Source organism: Ambystoma mexicanum, chromosome 14 (assembly GCF_040938575.1).
Source record: "Ambystoma mexicanum isolate Mex_15411 chromosome 14, UKY_AmexF1_1, whole genome shotgun sequence".
NCBI classification, from domain to species: domain Eukaryota; kingdom Metazoa; phylum Chordata; class Amphibia; order Caudata; family Ambystomatidae; genus Ambystoma; species Ambystoma mexicanum.
This window is the reverse complement of record NC_090940.1, coordinates 109,019,429-109,035,651: the sequence shown is the minus strand read 5'-3', so window position 1 is coordinate 109,035,651 and position 16,223 is coordinate 109,019,429. Positions and strand designations below refer to the sequence as shown.

Here is a 16,223-nt window from a genome sequence, read left to right as displayed (position 1 = left end):
GAACTTTGAAGGCCTTTTAGGTTTACATCCCCCTGTACCTCCACCTCTGTGGGACCTTAACATAGTTTTGTCAGCTCTAATGCAAAAACCATTCGAGCCTATGGCATCATGTGAATTATAACTCCTAAACTGGAAAACTGTCTTTTTAGTAGCCATTGTTTCGGCTAGAAGGATTGGAGAACTCCAAGGTCTCCTAAAAGGAACCTTGTATAATATTCCATATGGACGGTCATCTCCGTTCTAGCAAAGTTGGTTTCTGATTTTCATTTATATCAAGAAATCTGTCTTCCTGTTTTTCTTCCTAGACTGCATGCTTCTGCAGCCGAGAAGACATTTCATAACCTAGACGTTGTTAGAACTAAAAACATTTTTTAGAGAGGACCAATACGTTCAGGAAAGCAGACCAGCTCATCATTACTTACGGTGGTCCCTCTCCTAGAAATAAGGCAGGTAAAGCTTCCATCGCCAGATGGGTTGTCTCCTGTATCTCGAAGGCTTATGATATGAAAGGGCTTGTGACTCCACAGAAACTTTAAGCTCATTCCAAAAGAGCTAAGGCAGCATCCATAACCTTTTACTAGGCATGTTCCCATTTCAGAAATCCATAGAGCTGCTACCTGGGCTACCCCTCTTACCTTCTGCAAGCACTATACTACTTATTTTAAGGCTTTTTAGTCTGGTCCCAACCAGTTGGGAAGGAGGGAGAGCCAGGACGAAATAGAAATGATAAATTACCTTCATGGTGATTCAGGTTCTCTTAAATCCAGGCTCTTCCTACTTCACAACATCCACCCAGCTATCCCCTATAGTAAGCATAAACTTAAAATCTACTGCCATCGGCGGAACCAGGAACTAGGTGTGGAACGTTGGTGACGTAGAGTTAAGGTGTGGGGCCTAGTGCGCGGAAGGACGCACACATGATGTAGGCCCTACACCTTCAATTTTCTTAAAAGTACAGCTGCTATATCTTGCAGCAAGCTTTTTCCGGCCCGCCTGCGGATGCAGGCATACCCAACCAGTTGTGAAGAGGGAGAGCCCGGACTAAGAGAACCTGAATTCACTATGAAGGTAATTTTTCATATATTCCACTTTTAAATATTGGCACATAGCCTAGTTGGCCATGTTAAATCCTTGTTTTTGGTTTTTATATACTTGAAGAATGGGCTCCAAATTGCCAAGACAAATTGTTAACTTATTGTACATGATCTTCTCCCAAAAATCTAGCATGTAGATCAGGTAAAGGCATCTTCCAATGGTGAATAATTTATGTATTTGACACTAAAAAGGCTTTTGTGTTGTGAGAGCTCCTTGTCTCCCAGTGCTAGCCCCTCCTCTGCATAATACCTAGGAGACAAAGTTCAGTTGTTTTAGGTAAGCTCGAATTTTTCACCTCACATATTGTTAATCGTGACCGTTCAGGTCATTTCCACCAAATATGGAGCTATGTTCCCCCTCCCCACGCCCCCTCCAGCAGATTCCCAAATTATCTTTGCTAAAATGCTGTCACGGGTCAAATAACAGTGCGAACGCAAGTTTGTTCAGTATATTGAATTCTAAAGATGTGTTTGTACGCCTACACATTTTCAGGTGAAAATTTGAAACCTAAGAGGGAGGTATGGAGTTATGGGCTTTTATAAGTATTTGGTACAACTTAGAAATCTGGCACCTTGATGTTGGGAAGCAAATACAGAGTTCAAATGTAATTAACGTCCTTATGGTTTTGGCTTGCATTAGTTGATTTCATCCCCAAATGTTGTAATTGCAGGTACTTGGGAAGATTCTGTTCCACTACCACAAAGGCGGCCTTGCAGCCCTCAAAACACCTTGTAGTCTTGCCAAAGAAAACATGCAAGATACCCACATCCCCCTTCGGCTGGATTCTGCTCCTCTGGTCACCTGCTCTAATCCCTCTCTCCGCCCCAGCATCTTGCCTCAAGTTTCCTGGCCACAAATCATAGCCCTTTATTTGATTTCCCAAGTGTACCCTTTTTTATCTTCGGAACCACCGCCTCTGCCTTAACAATTCTCTGTTCCCCATTTTGCCCTGATATCCCATCTCCTACTCCTTTAACAGCCCCCCTCAGTTTCTCCTTCCACCTCCTTCAACTCCTGCAGGATAAAAAACATTCCCTCTTTGCTTCTTTCAGTCACCTCCTTTTCGGCCTTCCCGAGGTTTCTCTGTTCCTTCACTTTGTGCAATACATTTTCCACCCCCTCTGCTTCATTTTCCTCCATCTTATTCTTCAGCCCTAATCAATCATTTGTCAACAGCTGTTATGCTCCTCCTCTCTTCCCCCCTCCTCTTCCCTTGCCTCCCGGGCCCTTCTCACAACACTTAAGATGCTCCAGTCTCTCAGCTTTCCGCTTTCTACACCCCTTTTGGGCACTCCTACCCCCCCCCCATCATGTCCACAACTATTCTCTGCTTCTCCCTGTCTCTGCCAGGTAATCAACCTTCCTTTCTCCAGAATCTTGGATCCTCCTTCTTCCAGCCCACTTGGGTCTAATACTCCCCACTTTTTGAGTCTGCTTTCACCCTGCAGTCTCCCGTCTCCTCCTTAACAGCTTTCCGTGACTCTCCTCAAACCTTCTACCTCCTACTCCCCCCATGCGCCAGCACCCTATCTTCCTTTCTCCAGTCAGCACCAAACAAGCACTTTCTCCTACTACCACCACCTACTAACTTATTCCTTGAGGTTCTCTAGGGCTTTGGTCCCTCCTTCCAGCATCCCTCTGGTGAAATGGTGGTCAGGTATGGTGGTTTCATATGGGAAACCTGGGAATCATTGTTCTGTGTGCCTGGATGGATCTGGACAGCAGCTTTGCGGACCATGTCCACTGCACTGACATTCCCAACCCCTCCATTTTGTTGCCCAAGCGGCTGGCTCTTGGAGATCTATCGATCTAGTTCAGGTGCCCCTTTTGGTTCACATGGATTTGGGAGCAGCTTAATGACCCTGCCAGGAGAGCCAAGTGTACCAGCACTGCCGGCCAAGTGGGCACGCTGCTCCTTGATTTTCATAAAAGGGATGGAGTTTCAACTGTATCCTATGACCGAGTACCAGTTTTGCAACCACAGCATCTACTAGCCCGAACCAATAGGGCACTTTGTCGCAATCTTAAAAATCAAATGAATGCTCAAGATGAAGGACCACCCGAGTTGGTTCAGTGTTTTAGGGATATAAAGGATTGCTTGGATGACTATAAAACATGTCAAAAGAGAAACATCCTCAAGCACCCAAAGGCTCATAAGCAGGCACTGTAAAGCAATGGTGATGTGCATTTTCAACAACACAATTTATTTGCAGTTGAAAGACTCCAGAAATATGCAGAGGAACAGTGAGGGAAAAGGTATTGCAGCTGGCATGGAGGAAGAAGACACAGATTCTGTGGTAAAGAGACAGATTGTGGTTTTGCCAAGACTTTGCTCTGGGAACACTTCATAATCAGAGATTTCAGGGAGCAAAACAGGAACTAAAATAAAAGAGGATATACTAATCTCGGAGCTTTGCTCTAATCTCACGTTTCACATTAATTACCACTGCTATGACATAGCAGACCTGAAAGAGATTAAGCACTTTTGAAAGAAGCTATAAGCAACTGCAAGGCAAGCATACACCTCAGTCTGTTTTTATGTCTGTCTGTAACAGACCAGCGAAAGCAAAACCCAGTGTTACACTTTATGAATGACTCAAGGTTATTCTAGATAGGTAAAACCTAATACACAGTTATTCTGGACAGGCTAACAGCAAGTCGGGGGAAGCAAAGCCCAGTTGGGAAACCTATACACCTATGCTCTGAAAGAAATATAGTGATGCCAACAGCATTACTTTTGGTAGAGAGGCACCGCCGATTTACAGATGAGTGAAATAACCTAACATCTACTTTGTATTATAGTGACGAAACAGTGTCTAAGGAAAAAATGATGTTACATATACTTTTCAGAATGGCGAAACATTTCTAAGGTGAGTAATAACTTTTGTAACTGGTCACTCTCAGAGTAAGTTACCAACCAACTTCTTTTGCAAGTAAGTAACTTTTAAACATGTATTCTCTTTTCTAGGCAAAATGCCCAATCGTTAGAAGTCTTTCCCTTATTGTTGGAGCATGAGTGTTCTCAGTGGCAGAAGGGTAGTCACTAGAGTCTAGTGTCCAACAGGCAGGTCACGATAGGTTTTTAAGTAGCAAAAGTCGGTGTTCCTAAGGAAGACTGTTAGAACAAATAAGTCATTTACTTAAGAGTTAGTTGAGGGTCCGGGGGCTTCAGAGAAGACACCCCTAGGAGGATTCCAGCAGTGGGTCTGGGTGAACTGGGCGAGAGACCTCCCAAACACAGTAAGCACCCCAAAACTACACAGGGAATCACAAGAGTCGTAAGGTAAGTACATACCCAAACCAGCACAATACCTCAGCACAGAAGATTTTGCAGGAGGACTACTCCAGGTTCTGCAGCCAAAAACCGAGTTGTTGAATTCCTCCATCAAGAACACAGAAGACCGACACTGAAATGACTTTTGCAGCAAGGATCACAGTGGAAGCTCTAGGCGAGGTTTTCTGTGCGGCTGGATGCGGCACCGTAGATTTGGTGCCTTTTTCAGGAGCACAGAAAAAGACAGAATATCACTGGTCGGATTCTCATCATTTGCAAGGTCCCGCACTCTGGTGAGGGGACGTTTCGGACTGAAATTGTGCCTCTGGAGATCATGCAGGATGCCCTTGAAGTGTCGGAGAGATTCGAAATTCGGAAGATCGTGCACCGCACAATGGCTTGAGGTCCCAGGGTAGTAAGGTATTGCAGCCCCGCAAGGTCGCAGCATGGCGTGGGATGGCTCAAAATGCAGGTCTTCTTGAGTCCAGTGGCTCTCACCAGATTATAGGTCGAGTTAATCGTTTTCGGAGACCCCAGGCCGATTGGAAGGAAGGTTAACAGCAGGCTCCGGTTACACAGCAGGGTCTGCTGTCGCTGGAAATCGTTTCAGCTGCAAATTCTTCATCTTCCTCTTTGTTTTTGGTTCCAGTGGTCGATTACCTCTTCCGCTTCCATGATCAGACTTTTATGCAGGAAACCAGCCAATCAAACAGCCTTGCAACATTCAAACCTAAGGGGGTTGGCAATCCTTTCATAACAGCCAGCTTTCCATTTTGAACTGGATTCTTGCAGTTAAGCTTGAAGACAAAGTGCTGCAGAGTTTTGGACTGCTCCCTCACTAACTGCCTTCACAGACACTCTGGAGTCTGGGTGGGAAATCCACAGGATTCCTGCCGAAGGATATAATCACAAAAAGGAATTTCACACGCTGCAAGTCGGGTGAAGGAACAAATAAGGACAAGAAACGCTAAAATGGAGAAAAGGGAAGACTGGGGCTATTTTGGTAAAATGAGCACCCATGTGTGCCTTTACTGGGGCTATGGAAATAGCCCACGATAAGGGTGCACCAAATTAATAAAAAGGTTCACTGCCACGAGCTATTAAAGGTAAGTTTATCCTTGTAACATTTATGTAAAACTTAAAGTGAGAAAGGAGATACTCGGTATCTCCCCAGCACTCCACATAAGGAGGAGGGGGCTGGTCTTACCTAATACAATATAAAAGGGATCCAAAGATCCTTTCTACCCTTGGGAACTGTAGTTCTCACAAGGTTAGCCAGTGAAAGTTAAAAGTGGAGCCCCTAGGGCAACCCAGCAACCGTAGGCACTTATTTCCAAAGAGTTGTGGGAGGATAACTTTGGACAGTTTTAAAAATTACACATATAAAAAGAGTAAAATACTCTGAGTGTAAAAAGGTTCCCACTCAGAGGTATAAGGAAAAATAATCCACCAGTAAAAGAAATAAGATTTGGAGTTGACACAGGTCAGGAAGATATATCATTGCTATGGAAATCTTGCCTTACACCCTTTGATTATGCCTTTGGGGTTTTTGCCTAACTATAGATGTGGTAGGGGAGTGAGCACTCCTGTGACTGCTTTAGGGTGGGGACACAGTGAGTATGGTCTGGGGATCCCTGTATACGTCCCTCAGGCACTGCATTCACTTGCTTAGATTTATCCTTGGCCCCTTTCTCCACCTCTACTATGGGTTCCCAATGCTAGACCAGGGATTTCACCCCAACTGGCAAAGCAGACTACTGCACTATAGTTACAAAGTGGATTGTCTGCCGTAGGTGTGCAGCCACTCTTTAGGGAACTGTAGCTTGTTTGTGAAGTTAACTTTTCATTATTGTTTCCCTATTTGTTTAGATTCTAACACTAGTGATTCTCTGTTTGTTTCAAGAAGTTGACTTGACTGACTCAGATTCATTTGCAGGATATCTGAAAAGAAACAGTTTATCCTCAGTGCTTGCAAAATCTCCTGACCCACTCGCATAATCGAGGTTTATGAAGGTGGAGGATCATTTGCATGCTCTCCAGCCTCTTTATTTTGCAATTTACTGCAAACATTCTTTGCAGTAACCCGCAAATAAGTTGCAGCATTGAACCAAATATGAAATGTACTCATGGTGAAATTCACCATTTAACAGAACGCATTTGTAATTTTAAAGTGGCGAGTGTATTTTTGTTGGGTGAGTAAGTAAACTAAGGAACTAGCCCTGCAGTTCTACTGATGTGTTGCAAGCCCACTCCTGTACCTGACCCAATATTCTCGCATTAAAATCGCATTTCCGAAGGAAATGTCCTAGCTTCTATTTGAAGATGCATCATAAATCTGTTATAGGTTACTGCTTTCATTACTAGATCTCTATTTCCCCTTTCAGGGAGAAAGATTGAGCCATGCGGTTGGCTGTGCATTTGCTGCATGTTTGGAAAGAAAACAAAAGCGGGAAAAGGAGTGTGGTGTGACAGCAACCTTTGATGCCAGCAGAACAACCTTCACAAGAGAAGGGTCGTTTCGAGTGACTACAGCCACGGAGCAAGCAGAGAGGGAGGAAGTAATGAGGCAAATCCAGGATACTAAGAAAGGTAACCAGGCAAAATAAATTGCCAGAGAACATGAATTTTATGATCTTGATTTTTTTTAAGAAAAAAAGACGAGCAATACAATGGTTGACAGCAGGATAAATTATGGCACTCTGAAGGCCATCCCTCTGTTGTCTCCCATGAGCATCCACCTCCACAACTGAGGCGTCCCTGTGTCCCAGGTTGAAGAATACAGACAGGTAGCACCTACTATCAGATGTCCTCACTAAGGTATACCTCCTTTGACCATCATGGGTTAGGGTAGAGGGCATTCTCTAGTCTTAGTATTTGCCACACATTTGACCAATAATGTTGCCATTAGGTGCTACTAGTGCAGTTTGTCAAGGAAAAGGAGAAAGTAATGAATTCCAATTTGCGATTGCAGCCAGATTTATGTTGGTGCCTCGGCCTATTTGCCGTGCCAGTCTGATAATGACTATAACTAGTCCTTTGTTTGAGTGGTTTGGTTCTTCTTGAAATGTTAGAGTTCAGTAAGTAAGGGATAATTGATTTGAAATGTTGCTTTTGACTTTTTTAGTTTACTGAAATTTGCAAAAATGTACAATCCCAAATAAGACTAATCCAAAATGGTTTGTAATGGACAGAAAATATAATGTGATAGTAATTTATGCAAACACAGTATGTCGAAAGACAATTTTATGATGATTGTTTCGATTTTAGCTATATGACTGGGTGACGGTGCAATTTGGGGTTTTTGATGTTTGCATGAAGGTGCCTTATAATTGCCACTGGACGAGGGCATGAATGGTCCGTTGCAAAAAAAAGGAAAAATGTGTTTTTGGGATCTGCATTACAATAATTAAACAGGATAACATTTTATAGGACAGGCTGATTTCTGTAGGAGGCAACTGTTAGTTCGGGGTGATGGTCTTTTATTTTTATCTTAGTGCATTTGATTTTGCAGCTTTACAAACCCATGAAAAAACATACCCAATTTATAGTGAACAAAACGTTTATGTACACCTTGTTCGTTTCAACAATGCCTATTTATTATTTTTATTTGCAACATAAGTGTATGTGTGAAACAGGTGGTCAATGTTTTAAGAGGATGAAAATACATACTTTACATGTTCCGCTTCAAAGGAATTCTCCACCCTCCGGCTCTTCTCGGAATAGAACTTTGAGAACGTTAGCCTTTGGAGTTCTGTAATTATTTAGAGGTGCTTTTACGTTGAATTTTCAAGTGCGATTAGCCTTTCCTTTCTATAAATGAGCTCGGTTTTGCATCCTTCTCTCAATTGAAATGCATACTCTATACATTATTAAGTGTTTTGCAAATTATGTACGTCGCCTAATGAGACTGCAATACCTAATTTTGTCCCTCCCTTTTATAACGTAAATTTAGACAACCATCCAGACCTCTTGTTCTAAAGAAATACAACTGGTGGTATTGAGTGAAATTGTATATTCGCAGAGAAAGAGAGAGAGAGAGCGTAGATCTGGATGGTTACAGGAGTAGCAAATTGACAGGTTAAAGTGTCAATGTTTGTAAGTGGGCTGCAGTCTGCAGTCGCCTGTAGCATTGTTTGGGCAATGATGCACTGCCAAAGCTGCCCTTCTACCACACCAAACTATAGCAGTTTGACAGCTCGCTATGCTAATAGTGAATGTGTTTGTATTATTTTAAATGGAGTTTTTTTTTGTGGTGGCCTTGACATATGCTCAAGATTTCTGCATTTTGGGGGCCTACAATCAGATCTTGAATTCTCTTATCAGGAGGACTCACGGGCTTTGGAAATGCCAAGCCCACCGACAGAGCGATAACAGCCAAGAGGTGGCTGTGTGCTGAAAGCGTTTTTTTGGGAGGAGTGGGGAGCCCAAAAGGAGATTGTCAATCTCCCTGCCTGAGCCATATTGGGATAGCCTTAAGTAGAGTGTGGACAGTGTGTTTGTATAAAATCAAACGGTCTGACCTTTAACCTTTGCCAGTGGAGACCAAGAGGGGGCATTATAGTGAAAATGCTGCTTACTGTGTGGTGTTATGGCTTGGTTCAGTGGTTGAAAATTCTGTGCCTTCGCTTGACATGTATGCCTGCTTAATGGCAGCAGGTAGTAAAACATGTTTGAGGGGATTGGTTCCTCCGACGTATTCCACATCTATGACAGATAACCACCACAGCTGAGCTGTTTCAGAAAATTGTTCAGCTTCCTGCATCGATGACGTCGATACGCTGTCCTCGAGGGCCTCCGTCGAGCTGACGTCACTGGATGTTATAAGTGGGACGCACGACGCCCGTAGCCTCGGTTCCGTTTTTTCCGCGAACGTGTTCGCTTTGGAGATCTTGGCGCACCTCGGTTCTTCTGTTTCTATCGGTTCTTCGAACTTAGTGTTTGTGAAGATATCATGTCTTCGTCTTCTTCAACCCCGCGGTCGGGTTTCAAGAAGTGTTGGGACTGCGGTTCCAAGATGTCGCTTACGGACCCGCACAACGTCAGCCTCTGGTGCCTCGGCGAGGACCACGCTACCGATGACTGTGACGATTGCCAGTCTTTGACGTCGAAGGCCTTGCGGGAGCGGAAGAAGAAGCTATCTGTAGGTATGGTTTCCAAACCCCGAAAGTCGAAATCCGCGGGGCTTTCGACCCGACGATTCGAGGGGTGACACTCTGCGTGGGGGTAATTCCAGGGGGGTCTCGGTCCCAGAGTGGTTCCCGCCATTCCTCTGCCTCTTCTAGGCACCCGCAGAAGTTCCGTCACCGGTCGCCTTCACCGTCCTCGTCCGAGGACTCCGGCAGACGGCGGGTAGCTTGTCCCAACAAGCATTCATCTCCGGCGGAATGGGACGCATTTCGCAAGGAGATGATGGCAATTTTTGAATCGCAGGGCTCCGTTCCATCTGTGCCTTTGAAAGAAGCCGGCAAGGACGCGCTAGGGCCGCCGCTCGCACGCCTTCGGGCTCGGGCGGTCGGCGCGATCATCGGTAGCCTTCGAGGTCCCGGTCCTCGACGCCATCGAGACCGGTGGAGTCTGTGAGGTTGTCTAAGACGTCGATGCCATCGGCGCCATGTCCGTTGAGGGACTCTCTCGAGGTTCTGCCATCGAAGGACACGCTCGGGGCTCCGGCCTCGAGGCCTGTGTCGAAGCCGTCGGCACCACGCTAGACGCTGATTCCATCGACACCCTCAATGCCTTTTGAGGAGGCTTTACCGGAGGTACCCCGTGCACCGGTGGAAACTCCGAGGAAGGCTCAGAAGAAGTCAGTGAGGCCTGTATTTGCACCTTTTTCTGTGCCTTCATCCAGGGATTTATTCCAGCCTCTGGATTACATCTCTGAGGTGGATGAAGGGTCTGATGATAGTTTGATTCCGGATGAGGTTCCTGACGAACTATTGTCTGGTCATAGCCAGATGGAAGACCTGGGTCAGTCTTTAAACGACGCCAGTGGTCTGGACACCTCTCCGAAGGTTGAGTTTGGTAGGCCTGAACCTGGCATGCACGCTGAGTCTTCATACCGGCGTCTCATGTCGAGGGTGACGGAGTACTTGGGGTGGTCTGCGCCACTAGTGGATTTCCTGCAGGATGACCTGACGGATATCTTGGACCAAGGTCCACCAACTGACCCGGTACTGCCCTTTCATATGGCCTTGTAAAGAAGTGTGGCGGCGGCGGCTTGGACTGCTCCAGAGAGTCTCCCGGCGGTGAATAAGTAGGTGCCGAAAAATACTGTCCAGCCAGTGGCGACCCCGGCTACTTGACTTTGCACCCCACTGCGGAGAGTTTAGTGGGGCAGACGGCTACGGCCCCAGCAAAGCAGGCGTCATACCCTACCATCCTCCTTATAGGGACGACAAACGTTTTGACGGTTGGGCGAAGAAAGTATTTTCTTCAGGGGAAGTGGCTTTGAAGGCAGCCAACTCTGTGTGTGCCTTAACACGTTTCACTCACACTCTGTGGAATTGTGTATCTTTGGCAGCTGAACATATTCCCGAAGGGGAGGAACGGGATGACTTTCTTGCCCTTGTACAAGATGGCAAGGATGCCATGTGTGAATCCGTTCAATCGGGTCTGGACGTGGCAGCCGGTCCATGGCGGCGAGCAGCGTGATGCGCAGATTTGCGTGGTTGCAGAAGTCAGGGTTTGCTCCTGATGTACAAGCCCGGCTTCTCAACATGCCCTTTGATGGTGACCATCTTTTTGGCTGCAAGGCTGACGAGAGCCTTGAGAGGTTGCAGACCTCCAAAGCTGCAGCGAAGTCGTTGAGCGCTGCAGTTCGCCAACCTTCGCCTTTTCGTCCTAGGGGGTTCCTTTTGATGCTACTCGTCCTTTGGTAGATCGAGGGGAGCTGCCAGTCAAAGGGGCCAGCGTAGGAGTACCAGAGGTTGAAAACAAGGTACTCGAGGTGCCAAAGCCGCAGTTGCCTTTTTGCCCTCAGGCACTGCCGCAGCCGCTTCAGCTCAGTAATGAGGCCATGTCCCATGGTTCGCCGGTTGGGGGAAGGCTAGCGCAGCACCTTGTAGAATAGCGTGCCATTACTTCAGATGTGTGGGTTCTGGAGATCATAGCCCACGGCTACTGTCTTCCTTTCCGGCAGAGGCCTCACGACAATCCACCAGGGAATCTCTTTGAAGAGTCTGGATCCGCTCCTTGCGCAGGAAATCAAATCCCTGCTGGAGAAAGGCGCCATAGAACTGGTGCCTGTAGCGGAGGGGAACAAGGGATGGTATTCCCCATATTTTTTGATTCTGAAAAAAGACAGGGGATTGAGACCCATCATGGACTTGCGTGGTTTGAACAAGCTCCTCAGGAAGGACAAGTTCAAGATGGTTACTCTTTCTCAAGTCCTCCAGGCCCTTCAACTTTAGGACTGGTTGGTGTCTCTCGACCTCAAGGATGCTTACTTTGATGTGCTGATTCATCCCAAGCACAAGAAGTACCTGAGGTTTACGGTTGGGGATTTGCACTTTCAGTTGTGGGTCCTGCCGTTCGGATTGACCTCAGCCCCGAGGGTCTTCACTAAGCTCATGGTGGTGGTGTCAGCGTATCTCAGGAAAGGGGGGATTCACGTCTACCCCTACCTGGACGATTGGTTGATTAGGGCGGGCTCTCCCGAGCAAGTCCTGGATCATCTGTCGGTCACCTCCCACTCCCTTCACAGGCTGGGCTTCTCCCTCAACTTAAAGAAGTCCCACTTGACACCTACCCAGCGGATCCAGTACATCTGAGCAGTGCTCGACACATCTCAGGATAGTGTTTGCCTCCCCAAGTGAGGGCTCATCACATTCTGCAGATGGTGGACAAGTTTCAACGTGCCCAGAGTCTCCTGGCGTTCGAGTTCTTAAGGTTGCTCGGCCTCATGGCATCCTGCATTCTCCCGGTGCCAGAGGCAGGCTGCGGATGAGATCTGTGCAGTGGGCTCTCAAGATGCAGTGGTCACAGTCCTCCGGCGGGATGTCGGATCCCGTTCAGGGGCCCCCTCGGTCGCCCAGGATCTTCTGTGGTGGCCCGTCGAAGGCAATCTGATGTAGGGGGCTCCATTTTGGCTGCCCTGGCCGGAGGTGACGATCGTGAAGGACGCATCCCTCACGGGATGGGGAGCTCATGCCAACGAGTTGACAGTCAGCGGTAGTTGGTCTCCATCAGAGTCCAGACTCCATATCAATCTGTTGGAGCTGAGGGCCGTCAAGCTAGCCCTGAAGGCTTTTCTGCCGTCTGTGTAGGGGAAGAATGTCCTGATTCTGACGGCCATACAGTGGCCATACAGTGGCCATGCAGTAGCTCAATAAAAAGGGGGAGGGGGCACGGACTCTCCCTCTGTGCAGAGAGGCGATGCAGCTCTGGTTCTGGGCCACCCAGCCGGAAATTTCGATCTCGGCAGTTCATCTGGCCGGAGACGAAAACGAGGCGGCGGACGCTCTGAGCAGCAGAGCACAGTCTCTCACGAGTGGGAGCTGGCTCAGGAGATTCTCCTGGATCTCTTTGCCACCAGTGTCAATCGGAAGTGTGAGAGATTCTGCTCATGGGAATTTCCTCCAAGAGGAGCCTTAGGGGACGCGTTCGTAGTAGAGTGGTCCTTCCCACTGCTGTACGCATTTCCTCCAGTTCCCGTCATTCCGCAGGTGCTGCGGAGGTTCGGTTCCCGAATGATCCTCATTGCTCCGGCATGGGCCAGGAGAACGTGGTACCCGGACCGTCTCGACATGTCCATCTGCCCTCCACGCCGTCTTCCCTACCGAGACGATCTGCTCTCATGGGAGGGGGGGCCGAGTACTCCATCCAGAGGTCAAGACCCTCAGCCCTCATGCTTGGTATCTAAAAGGTTGAGGTATAAGGATTTGGAACTCCCTGAAGGCGTGATGGAGGTGTTGCTGTCAGCCAGAAGGCCTGCAACAAAGTCCCTGTACCGTTGCCATTCTGCGACTGGTGCAGGGTTAAGAATGTGGATCCTTTTTCATGTGCCATTCCTGTGGTTGTCTTTTTTGTTTTTGTTAGCCCACAAGGGCCTGCAAGTGGGTACCATTAAAGGTTACCTGGCGGCGCTGTCCATATTTAAACGCTTGTCTGAGGAGTGTTCTTATTATAAGATTCCTTTGATTTCTCCGTTTCTGAACGGGCTCACTAATGTGTTCCCACCGTCACCTTTCCAGGTGCCCGGTTGGGATTTTAACCTGGTTCTAAAATTCCTAATGGGAGCTCCATTTGGGCCTTTACATTCTTGTCCTTTGAGACTGACCTTTAAAACTGTATTTTTGGTTGCGCTTACTTCCGCTTGCAGAGTGAGTTAGTTGCAGGCACTATCCGCTAACCCACCTTTCACGGTGTTCCATAAGGACAGGGTTGTCCTTAGGGTTCGTCCTTCTTTTCTTCCGAAGGTTGTGTCGGAATTTCATTTGAGCTAGAAGGTTATTCTTCCGGCGTTCTATCCTCCTCCACATCCTGGTAAGGAAGGGGAGAGGCTCCATAGGTTGGATCCTAAGGGAGCTTTAAGTTTCTAAATCTCACGCATGTCCCGGGTCAGAGTGGACGATCAGCTCTTTGTAGGATACGCTGGAAGGCGTTTGGGACAAGCTGTTACTAAGCAGACTTTGTCTAGACGGATTATCTTGATAATCTCTGAATGTTACCGTTTGGCGGGTAAGGACCCTCCGGTAGGCTTACGGGCCCATTCTACTAGGGGTGTGGCTGCCTCTACTGCTCTGCATAGGGGTGTTCCCATTCATAACATTTGTGAAGCAGCCACATGGGCCTCTGTCCATACTTTTGTCAAACACTACTCCCTGGATTCTATCCATGGGCAACATTTTGCCTTTGGCAGCTATTCTGCAATTTGATTGGGCATTCTAAATTCTTTTCCCACCTCCATATGTTGGTGCTGCTTTGGGAGTCTGTCATAGATGTGGAATACGTCGGAGGAACCAATCCCCTCGAAGAACAAGTTACTTTTTTTACCTGGTAACGTTCTTTCGATGGGATGTTCCGACGATGTATTTGTTACGCTCATCTGGTTCCCACAGGGGCGTCGATCGGACCCGGACAGCTGCGGTCTCCATCAACGTGATGCGTAGTGAAGAGATGACAGTCTGGACTGGCCCACCTAATCTTGTCTGCTAGAAGTATTCTCCTGCAAGTGGAGAAAGGGATTTAGCCACCGTGGACTTTAGTGATGCCCCCCCCCCAACTGTTCTCGTTCTCCGCACTAATCACCTACGATATCCCCTCTTGGTAACCTCACCCTATGTTTTTAAATGATGAGCTCTCCATCCTGCATGGCATGCAGGGGCGCCTAGATGCCAGTTACTTCACTGGTTTGAAGGTACTGGAGGAGTTCCGGAGGAATATTGACTCCAGTGTCTATAAAGTTCAAAGAGTTCAATATGTCTGATGTTCACTCTTGTTCCATTTCCTCGTTAGGTTGCAGCTGGGTCCAAAAGAATATTGCCTGGAGGTAGCTGATGGGGTTCAGGTAAGAGTCTGTATTACCAAACACTGTCCGGTAAAAGTTGCATGAGTTTAACGTGCTGTTTTCTCTCCTTTTATAGGTGCGGCATAGAAAGATGCGGCAAATTAAAGGATAATACCTCCGGTGGTAAAGCAGGTAAGCCTACGGTGGCAAAGAGATTGTCTTTGTCGGTTTTCTCGGCTCATCTTGTTATTCCTTTTGTTTTCCCCCCAGGTGCTGGGTTTCGGCGAAGAAAATGATGGAGGCAGCGCCGAGTTGAAAGATGCGGTGGACTGGTGAGTATAACGCGGCGCTGCTGCTGGCGAAGCGACGCGTGCTGAAATAATGTCCTTTCCAGGCTCGGAGATGTGCTGGGTCCGGAATCGGGTAAGGAATCAAATAATGTCCGTGATCTAACCTCTTCTCCTTTCTTTTCCTTTTGTCTAGGAGCTCCGGATTCGAGGCGGGCATGGCAGAAGACTGGATGCTGACTTGCAGACACGGTGAGCGTTACGCTGCTGGATGCAGAATAACACGAAGCATGAGCTGCTGTTCGGGCGTGGTTTAAATAGCCTGCAAAGTAGTCCCAGGTAAGAAGTTCCCCAGAACCACACCCGAGTAAAAAATAGTCCCTGTAATAAAATAGTCCCATCCAGGCCTCACGTTGGCTTGGACTCATTTGCAGCATGGTCTGCATAAGGTAAGTAAAGTCTATGAGCCTGGCGCCTATGGCGCCAGGACTGATTTCTATGATGAGCCTGGCGCCTAAGGCCGCCAGGACTGAATCCAAACAGCCCCCAGCTGGGGCTGTTGGGGTTTTAATGAGTATCTGGATGCCTGCTCCCGGGGCTGATGGACTCGATCCGGTATTCCACATTGAACCCTCCCAGCTTGCCCCTCTACAGAATTTCTTATGCGATTGCAGCTTACGTTTCCGCAAGGCTTTCTGTAGTCGTTCTTGCAGACGATTGGTGCCACACGTTCTGGGGGAAAAAACTCCAACTGAGGCTACGGGCGTCGTGCGTCCTACTTATAACATCCGGTGATGTCGGCTCGACGGAGGTCCTCGAAGACAGCGTATCGACCTCATCGACGCAGGACGCAGAAAATGTTTCCGAAGCAACACAGCTGTGGTGATTACCTGTCATAGATGAGGAAAACGTCGTCGGAGCATCCCATCGAAAGAATGTTACCAGGTAAGAAAGTAACTTGTTCTACTTGTACACACCATCCCCTTTCCTCCATCTTTGTTGGCGTCCTCCAACATAGGGATGGTACTGGATCCTTTGGCAGAGAAACATTGAGCTCCCCTGTACATTTAGTACAGAACGCCCCCAACACCCTGCCCTCGGGCACCTCACTTCTGTCCCT

The 16,223-nt window shown here is 47.6% G+C and overlaps 1 protein-coding gene across 8 annotated transcripts in view; it reads left to right on the top strand.

The window, feature by feature from the left end:
* NUMB (NUMB endocytic adaptor protein) overlaps positions 1-16,223 on the top strand; it is an 824,148-nt gene that overhangs the window by 585,388 nt on the left and 222,537 nt on the right. For all 8 annotated transcript variants that reach the window (XM_069638646.1, XM_069638648.1, XM_069638651.1 and 5 more), the window contains one exon: positions 6,754-6,958. In XM_069638646.1, coding sequence (XP_069494747.1) covers positions 6,754-6,958 — 205 coding nt within the window. The remainder of the gene's footprint in view (positions 1-6,753; positions 6,959-16,223) is intronic.